At 49.2% G+C, this 10,214-nt stretch overlaps 1 protein-coding gene across 1 annotated transcript in view; it reads left to right on the forward strand.

Moving 5' to 3' along the window:
• The first annotated feature begins 1,145 nt into the window (after positions 1 to 1,145).
• The window catches only part of LOC108788732 (syntaxin-binding protein 4-like), a 39,038-nt gene continuing 29,969 nt past the window's right edge, over positions 1,146 to 10,214 (forward strand). The window contains exon 1 of the mRNA XM_018558574.1: positions 1,146 to 1,382. Coding sequence (XP_018414076.1) covers positions 1,318 to 1,382 — 65 coding nt within the window. The 5' untranslated portion in view covers positions 1,146 to 1,317. The remainder of the gene's footprint in view (positions 1,383 to 10,214) is intronic.

The following is a 10,214-nucleotide window of genomic DNA, read 5'->3' on the forward strand; positions in this document are numbered from 1 at the left end:
GCGGGGGGGGGCCCCGGCCGCCCCCCCCGCCGTGACATCATCGTGCATGCATGGTCATCTCATTGAGAGGAGGGGGACGTTCACCTGGAGGGATGAGGTATGCCGACAAGTCCCCTCCTCTCTCCTGCCACTGTCGGGCTCTCAGACCATGACTGTGTGCCCGACTTTTTAGAGGGGGTGACACCAAAATGACTGTCAGTCATTTTGGTGTCACCCAGGTTCGGGCCACACCCCCTGCACCCCTCTTGTGACTCCACTGAATATAAGGGAACAGTTTTGTCAATATTTTTAAATCTGTAACTTTGAGAATAATAATCCCGGGCGATCCCGACATGAGAATCCTTCATCAGACACTTCCTGTCATGGGGTGACAACTGTCTCCCAAAATACTCTCCTGCACTGTTACTCTGTCACATGTTCTCCGGGAGAGATTACAAGTGGCCAACCCAACACACATTACACAGCTATGATCCACTGTTGTCACCATAGGGAAGATGTCCCAGATCAATGAGGTGTAGCCAACGCTGGAGCGAATGCATGTAGACAGGAAGTGGCTGAAAGAGACTGAACACCTGCAGTCTCTGACCATCTCCTGTACTATGTCTGCAGTCTCGGACCATCTCCTGTATTATGTCTGCAGTCTCTGACCATCTCCTGTACTATGTCTGCAGTCTCCGACCATCTCCTGTAGTATGCAGAGTACACTTGCCCGCCTTTGACCCCATTAACCCTCTCCCCGCCGGCGTGAGCTGATCAGAGGCGATTGCTCCAGGTCCGTTGACTGGCAGGCAGAAGGGGACAGAACGCCAGCTGGTCAGGGAAGAGTCGGGGAAGTAGGTAGCGGAGGGATGGGTGGGTGGGTTGGCTTGGATTGGGGGGGGGTGTTGAAGTCATATGTGGATGTGAGATTAGGGCCCGGCTCTGTGTGCCTGAAATCCTGTGTGATTAGCACAGGCAGAGCTGAGATGATACGGAATTAAGGAAGGGACACAGAGCACAGACATGGACTGGCTCTTCCAGCTCTGAGCGCTCCGGGCTCTTCCAGGGTCGCGGCGGATGAGATGTCATATCTCAGACCTTTTAGGAAAGAGTTGGAGAGATTCGACGGCCTGTCGCTGAAGGTTGTGTTGGGTGGGGGTGTTGAAGTCATATGTGGATGTGAGATTAGGGCCCGGCTCTGTGTGCCTGAAATCCTGTGTGATTAGCACAGGCAGAGCTGAGATGATACGGAATTAAGGAAGGGACACAGAGCACAGACATGGACTGGCTCTTCCAGCTCTGAGCGCTCCGGGCTCTTCCAGGGTCGCGGCGGATGAGATGTCATATCTCAGACCTTTTAGGAAAGAGTTGGAGAGATTCGACGGCCTGTCGCTGATCTACTGGTGAGTACCACGGCCACATCTGGGCCACCTAAAACCCATTCGTAGGGTCAGAACGAGGGGCCTCTCAATCTCATACATCATGCACAGTGCCGGACCCTTCCCGGCTCTTCCAGTCCATGGTGATGAGGGGTGTCGGGGGCCCCCTGGATGACAGCAAATCTGGTCTTTATATATGTAAAGGGCCAGTCCACCTAGAAATAACATTTTGTTAGTTAGGAAGCTCAGATCTCCGCACTCCTAGGCAAAGCTCCGGGCAATTATCAAGGGCTCCTTTTTTTGCAGATTTGGGGAGACTCTTTGCTCCCAAGGTTCGTCCATGACCCCCATGAGAAGATATTTCCCTCACTTCCTGTTCCAGTGATAGGGGCAGGAATGACGGACATGGGCAGCACCAATGACAAATTTTCTAGTACAGTGGGAACAGGTTGGAAGTGATGTATGTTTTTCATTGGTGTCCCGGTGACCCTCCCCGGTCCCTCATTTCTTGTCCCCATGTGGAAGGGGAAGTCTCCCCAGTGGAGTCAAAGTCAGCGACAAGAAGATCTAATCTTCCCCGCTCTATCCGAAAAATATTTTGGATGGAGTTTTGCTTTAAATCTGAAGTTTAATCTGCTTATATCCCCCCCCCCCCCCTTCCCCATCAACATGCTAATACATTTTCTAAAATAAACCCTTTCCATTACATATCTTATTGTCATCACCGGGTCTCTGTGCTTCTCCGTGCAGTGCAGGCAGATCATGGCTGGTGGGAGGGGCCGGCAGGGTGCAGTACATCACCCTGCCTCAGTACCATTCTGAAGAGCCCTCAGCTCTGATGCAAGCAGTGGGCTGGCTCTTGGGGGGAGTTATGCAAATATAAAAATGACTCGATGGGCAGGTGCCAGTCTGGAGGAGTGGGCGTTCCCAGGCAGGCTGTATTTGCATAGGTAACACCCACATGTGATGCTGAGCTTCCGTGATTAAAAGAACTCAAATCCAATGAATGAAAGGGGCAGGACCAGGGGCAGGACCAGGGGCAGTCAGGCTGGGGAGGAAAAGTCTAGAATTCTAGATTATGCTGGATGTCCTGCAGCCAAGAAACGAGGCGGGCTCTATCTGAATGTCATCGGCCCTGCCCCTTTCATTCTTCAGATCTCACTTCCTTCAATCATTGAGCCTCAGCATCACTTTTGGGCGTTAACATGCAAATGCAGCCTGCCTAGGACCGCCCACTCCTCCAGACTGACACCCGCCCATCAAGGCATTTTGATATTTGCATAACTCCGCCCAAGAGCCAGCCCACTGCTTGCATCAGGGCTCTCGAGAGCAGTGCCGAGGCAGTGTGCAGTTTTCAGGAAGCTATGTACAGCACTCTGCCAGCTCCTCTCACCAGCTATGATCTGCCTGCATTGCATAGAGAAGCACAAAGACCCGGTTATGATATCTGAAATGTAATGAAAACGGGAAAATCCGATACCACGTTGTTGTTGATGATGATGATGACAGGGGGAAAGGAAGGATGTAGGGAATACAAAATATAAGCAGATTAAACTTCAGCTTTAAGTAATCATGTCAGCAAAAGAAAAGATTAGCGCTTTCACATCCCCGGGGCGGCCGGAGAAGATGTAGGCGAGCGGCGGCCCTCCGCGGCACCTCGGCACAAATCCGCCGGATTCCAATTACAAGGTGTCACGAATGAGAAGGTTAGTTAACGCGCGACTGATTGGATTTTGGTATTGCGCCTCATCAGCGGGATTTCTGCGGGGAGAGGTGTTCTAGACTCCTCACCAGATCAGCGAGCGGCGCCTCCTCCCCCCTCCCCCCCCTCCCCGAGCGCACTCCTGTGCCTTCCGGCCATCACCACCATCCCAGTAATCGGGGACAATCGGATTAAGGGCTAAAGCTTTTATCACTTGAACTTCACATCCAGTCCAGCGCTAGGTGAAGACGCTTTACTGGGGTTCAGCGCCAAGGGACGCGGCCCTGACTTCTGGCGGGCAGGTAGGGTCACAGCGGCGTGCCCGTGGAGGGCCCGGTAAATAGAAGGGCCCCCTGACAATATCAAAGTAGATCCCCCTCTATATTCATTTCCGGTGCTGCAAATCAATGAGAATCTCGCTCTGTACACTCGTGGCCGATATCACCGATTTTATCGTATTTTGGGCATTTGTTGCGGGTCTTTACATGCGTCCATGAGTGTTGTTAAAGCCTTTTACAAGCGTGTGTATTAAGCGTCAGCCGACCAATGAAAAGCAGTTCTTCAGACCAAAAAACGCATGCAAAAACGCAGGTAAACAGGTGCCAAAAAAGACATTTGGGGTGGGCATAGGGCGGGTGTGGGCAACTCCGGCCCTCCAGCTGTGCTTTAATTACAAATCCCAGCATGCCTCTGCCTCTGTACCTGTAACCGTCAGTCTTGCAATGCCTCATGGGACTTGTAGTTCCAAAACAGCTGGAGGGCCCGGAGTTGCCCATCCCTGGCGTAGGACGTACAAATGTGAACAGGGGCAACTCGAGAGAAAGGTGTTCTGCATGTTAAGCGTAGTTAAGCAGCGAATGTGGCTTTCACCAAACATTCACGAGCAGTGTATGCCATTTTAAAAAAAACACATGCAAAAGGGAGATTCACCCGCAGTGAATGTTTGGTGAATGTCACACTGACCGCTTTATAAATATAGCTTATATAGTCACAGTGAAGCCGGCCGTACACTGATAGCGTTCCATGGGAACGTTCATACGAAAAGTCTCGCCAGAACTTTCGATAATGATCAGAGACTTGACGAACGTCGTTCGATTTTAACATTCGATTTCGGAATGAATGGAGTTTCCCGAATGAAAGCCGCGTTCATTGTTAGAGTTTCACCCCTCAAAAAAAATATTCCATCCCGCTCCTTATTTCTTTTTTGTCATTACCAAATAATTGTCGATTTGGCCCGTTAACTAAGTCCACTTTCTCAGGTGAATTTGGGAAAATGGAAATGCCCCCTCCAATCTGGCCCCCCCGATCCGCTATACTTACATTTAGGCACATGCTTCTTTGCTTCCGCCGTTGGACGTGGGTTGGAAAGTTCCCTTGTAGGGAGGAGCACAGAAGAGGCTAATGGAGGTGACACCAGACGTCTGGTGATTGGACGTGGTTTGCAAAGTTCCCTTGTAGGGAGGAGCACACAAGAGGCTAATGGAGGTGACACCAGACGTCTGATGATTGGAGGTGGTTTGGAAAGTTCCCTTGTAGGGAGGAGCACAGAAGAGGCTAATGGAGGTGACACCAGACGTCTGATGATTGGACGTGGTTTGGAAAGTTCTCTTTCAGGGAGGAGCACAGAATAGGCTGACAAAGGTGACACCAGACATCTGGTGGTTGGACGTGGTTTGGAAAGTTCCCGTGTAGGGAGGAGCACAGAAGAGGCTAATGGAGGTGACACCAGACGTCTGGTGGTTGGACATGGTTTGGAAAGTTCCCGTGTAGGGAGGAGCACAGAAGAGGCTAATGGAGGTGACACCAGACGTCTGATGATTGGACGTGGTTTGCAAAGTTCCCTTGTAGGGAGGAGCACACAAGAGGCTAATGGAGGTGACACCAGACGTCTGATGATTGGACGTGGTTTGGAAAGTTCTCTTTCAGGGAGGAGCACAGAAGAGGCTGACAAAGGTGACACCAGACGTGGTTCTCTTTCAGAGTAGGAGATGACGGCTCTCTATCAGCTGACCATTACCAGCCTCTGACAGCGTCGCAGGGTTGTGCTATCTTCTGTCCAATCAGCCCCCAGCCCAGGGATACAATGTAACGATAACGCGCGGCTACATCTAGGCCAGTTGCCCCCCCGTGGCACAAACAGATGACAACTATGATCAATGTCACGCTGGCGGTAGAGTGCTGGCTGTAAAACCGTACGACCAGCGAACTGAGCAGGACTGTCGTGTGGGTATAAAACTGCACATAGAGGAGTGGTCCGCTCAGCACCCTCATGCGATACAACACAACGGCTCCATTGACCTTCCTTGTGGAATGAAGATCTCTGTCTGATGACTCCGGCTGCCTTCTACAGGTGCAGGGGTTCGAATCTGGACTCCTGTGTGTGGGCGCCCTTTACCCCTCCCCCTTCAGAACCTGGATAATATAACTCTGCTCTGTGATTCAGGGGAAGCTGTTCCCGGCATTGCTCCATGTAAGAAGGAACAGATACAGAACCCGGTAGGGGGCTTCAAGTCCTACAATGCTCTCATTGCAAAGCTTTGATGGAAATGAGATGAGCGTGTTAACTGGCTGTGATAGGCGGTTCCTCCTTTGCTTTAGGCATCATGAAATGTCAATCAGCATACCCTAATGTGACCTGGTATGAGCCTCTTACAGCTCCTGTACAGCAGAGCTCAGAGTGTGAGATGAAGAAGCAGCACAAGGAGCCTATCAGCTCTTGTGCTGACAAGAAGAATGTTAATAGGAGGAGAGAGCAGAGTGACAGAGAGATGAGATCATCACTGTGCTGCTTCTCCTTTCACTGTACAGTCACCAGTTGGGGGCTTGTCCGGGATGACCTGGGCCCAGAGGAAGTGGGTTGTTCTGCTTTATAGCATTTTGGACAGGGAAGTGAGGGTTTAGAGCCCCTATCAGGTTTTTATTGCTGTCTGTGTTCCCCCTGGGGAGATTCCCCCTCTCTATTTGCACAGTGACCCTAGCCATTTAATGGGAACTCCAAAATGTTACAGTTGTCACCAGAACAGAAATGCAGGCAAGTCTTCCAAGGGGGACACATTCCAATGACAATCTTCATAGAGGGGATCTCCTCTCCCCTTAGGAGATTTCCTCTCACTTCCACAGGGGGACACCTGTCCCGGTGAAAACCTGGGACAGCTGGACCAGTGACCGCACTTTCCTCTTCCACTACAATACAATACAGACAGGTCCCACCTCCCTCGCCCCAGGCTGTGATTGGACAATGCAGGAGAAGCACTCACTGATGAGGTCATCTCTGTGTTGTCTCCTCCTGCCAGCAAGCTGCTGGTGTTAGAGCACCAATGCAGTACAGACTGACTAGCGTACACCTGTTCTCCCAATTTACTGCTTAGCCGAGGGAAAGCAACACGCCAGTTGTTGTGGAACTACAAGTCCCATGATGCACTGCAAGACTCTGACAGCCACAGGCAGAGCGTCCCAGAAGCAGAGGCATTATGGGATTGGTAGTTTCCCCACAGCTGGGGTCATCAATGCCAGTACAGGACGGGTCCTCTTTAAACTGGAAGAGAAGCCGTATCCAAGTGATGGCGCCGAGCCGCTGTCATGTGACCTGCGGCTGACCCCCTGGAAGGGCCTCGGAGGGTCATTGTATAGATAATCACTTTTCAAGAAAAGATTAGTGCAGCCTGCCGGGAAGAGACGGCTTACAGAGGATGTGTGCCCTCGCTGGGTGTACATGGGGCAGGCGGGAGAGTTAATCCAGACGCAGGAACACAGAACCGAAAGATGATCGGCCACTATGACCATTCAATGTACCCCCCCCCGTACAGCCACACCGGCCCGGTGCCAAGGGTACAATTTAAGTGTAAGTCTTAGTAAGATCTCCTTTAAGATGGCCCCACATATTACAATCTGATGGTATATGCTCTACAGCAGGGCTCAAAATGTCAAGTCCTGAGCTACTAGCCAGGCCTTAAGAGTTACTCGCCACCAGTTGCTCCACCTAACCACTACCCTGCCCCGGCCTTAACTCCGCCAGGTCAGCGCTGTGACACAGAGTACAGTGGCCAGCGGTGTGACGCAGAGTACGGAGGCCATCGGTGTGACGCAGAGTACAGAGACCAGTAATAACGCACAGTTAGGGATGTGAGGTGTGCGCTCCCCAGGTTCCCTCCTCCAGTGATGTAAGGTCTGCGCTTCTCACGTGACCTCCTAGGGTGCCCTCCTCTAGTGATGTGAGGTCTGCGCTTCTCACGTGACCTCCTAGGGTGCCCTCCGCCAGCGATGTAAGGTCTGCGCTCCTCACGTGACCTAGAGTGCCCTCCTCTAGTGATGTGAGATCTGCGCTCCTCACGTGACCTCCTAGAGTGCCCTCCTCTAGTAATGTGAGGTCTGCGCTCCTCACGTGACCTCCTAGGGTGCCCTCCTCCAGCGATGTAAGGTCTGTGCTCCTCACGTGACCTCCTAGGGTGCCCTCCTCCAGCGATGTAAGGTCTGTGCTCCTCACATGACCTCCTAGGGTGCCCTCCTCTAGTGGTGTGAGGTCTGCGCTCCTCACGTGACCTCCTAGGGTGCCCTCCTCCAGCTATGTGAGGTCCGCACTCCCCATGTGACCTGCTAAAGTGAGCTCCTCCAAGGATGTGAGGTTCACGCTCCCCCTCTCTACCCTTGCTCTGGTAAGGGCATTGCATCCTCCCGGAGCCCAGCTCTTACAGGTGCCGGGATCGTACATTCCGAAGCCCAATTGGCCCCTCAGTGTAAATGACCTAAATGCATTCCAGGTGTATCAAACCAGCAGGTGTTCAGTGTCATATAGTTCATTTTCCATCTAAAACAGCCACAGCCACAGAGTACAATAGCCTGCCCCCTGCCAGCATGCTGCAGAGGAGGAACCTTGCTCTCTATATGGAAGCAGTGGTCTCTCTGCAAAGGTCTGACATGCCACCTTACTGAGTCAAACCTTTAGCTCTGAAATCAGCAAAGCTCAAGCTCCATGCTGATTGGAGAGCTCTCGCTCTGACTCACCATGGAGGTGATGGACCCCTGCTGAGAGACGCTGCTTCCACACAAAGAGCAATGGTCTCACTGTGCAGCATGCTGGCAGGGGACAGGCTCTTCTATTCAGGCTGTGGCTGCTTTTTTTAAGAAAACCTAAAGACCTCGTTCACCTTTCGCTTTGCTGCACCCAGAATGGATTTAGCTAAACTGGAAATGAAATTGGTCTTTAACATTCGGGTCTCTGAGGACCCTAAAAACTCTCCTGATTACCTCTCTGCGCTCTATACAGAAATTTTGGAATATCTATTTTCATTTGACTGTCACAGTGTAAGAAGAGGATGGCCTCTGCTGAGATCCGACACTTGCCCCGGGTCTCCGGTGACCCATATAGGGCCAGTGAGTGAGTGGCAGTTCCCTATCTCCATGACAAGGCAGATCATTTTCTGAACGGTCACATGATGCGCCCCCCCGCCCGTTCCCTCGATACCTCCCCACTTGGCCACCGTGCCCATGTCCCTCATTCCATCCCTGCCTACAGAAGGATGCCGTCCGTGTCTGTCTTCTGTAAAGGGGCAATGATGATCACCAGGTAAGGGGGCAGGAAGGGGAAGGGGGGGGGTATTTGTGAGTTCTATAGCGGTGGTGAAGTCCTGGGTAGATATCAGGGGGAGTCGGGCAGATGTTGGGGATTTTCTGTATCCGGGCAGAAGGTTCCATCTCCGCAGTCACATATCCTGATAATCCGTCTCCGTGTCAGATTACCGTCCTCGCTGCATCCGAATTTAATTTCCTCTTCCCCGATACATTAATGCCGGGAATTACCCCCGTGAGGGGTATCATCAAATATCTCCGGCCCGTTATATGCGTTCCGAATCATACAATTACACGGAGGGCGGTGACCAAACTTTGACTTTTAAAGGTTTATAGCCGGCAAACATGATCACCCCCCGGCTGGGCTCATCGAACCACCTCAGCTCACACCCCTGCATCTACCTGACTGATATAGTTTTACATTTCTATGCAATCTATAGATAAAAAAAAATTTCAATAAACAAAAACTTTTTTTTAAAAACAATTATTATTATTACTATATTATTATTTTTAAGTTAAAAAGAAATAAAGTTTAAAAGAAAATGTGTGGCTTTGTATTTACAGTAACATATTTCTTTATTTTGTAACTTTAATAAAATAATCTTTTTTTTACAGTTTTGCATATTTCTTTAATGCAACGCTAAAATGTTTTTATGTATGTGTGTATGTATGTATGTATGTGTGTGTATGTATGTATGTATGTATGTGTGTGTATGTATGTATGTATGTATGTATGTATGTATGTATGTATGTATGTGTGTGTATGTATGTATGTATGTATGTATGTGTGTGTGTATGTATGTATGTATGTGTGTGTATGTATGTATGTATGTATGTATGTATGTATTTATTAATGTATGTATGTATGTGTATGTATGTATGTATGTACGTATTTATGTATGTATGTATTTATGTGTATGTATGTATTTATGTATGTATGTATTTATCTATGTATGTATGTATGTATTTATGTATTTATTTATGTATGTATGTATTTATTTATGTATGTATGTATGTATTTATCTATGTATGTATGTATGTGTGTATTTATGTATGTATGTATTTATGTATGTATGTATGTATGTATGTATGTATGTATGTATTTATGTATGTATGTATGTATGTATTTATGTATTTATGTATTTTTGGTTTTTATTTAAGGTTGCTGTAACTGACATAAACAGATCAGAGTTTATAACAATAGCAATCTGATAAATCAGGGGCATTGAAAGGCAGAAGCACGGCACCGCACCCCTAATGATTGAGTTACAATAAATAGAAACAACTTGGGGTTGCCCCTGGTAAGCCCCAAGTTGTTTCTATTTGTTGTAATATAAACAGATCAGAGGTCACCCCTTTGACCTTCATAGGAATGAAACAGAGTAATGTGTATACAAAGTGACAATGATGTTACCATGTATTTCTGAATCATGCTTCGGGTTTATAAACACTGTCCATAAGCTCTATTCTTGTCAGCAGCGGTGGGGAAGGGAATCAGATGAAGAGGGCGCGCTACATACTCCATGTGTACTTCAAAAAAGTGTTTTGGAATTAAATGCCAAATTTCCCAAAGTGGTTAAAGGGCCGGT

The sequence above is a fragment of the Nanorana parkeri genome, unplaced genomic scaffold (genome assembly GCF_000935625.1).
Source record: "Nanorana parkeri isolate BGI_ZX_2015 unplaced genomic scaffold, ASM93562v1 scaffold347, whole genome shotgun sequence".
Lineage (NCBI taxonomy): Eukaryota > Metazoa > Chordata > Amphibia > Anura > Dicroglossidae > Nanorana > Nanorana parkeri.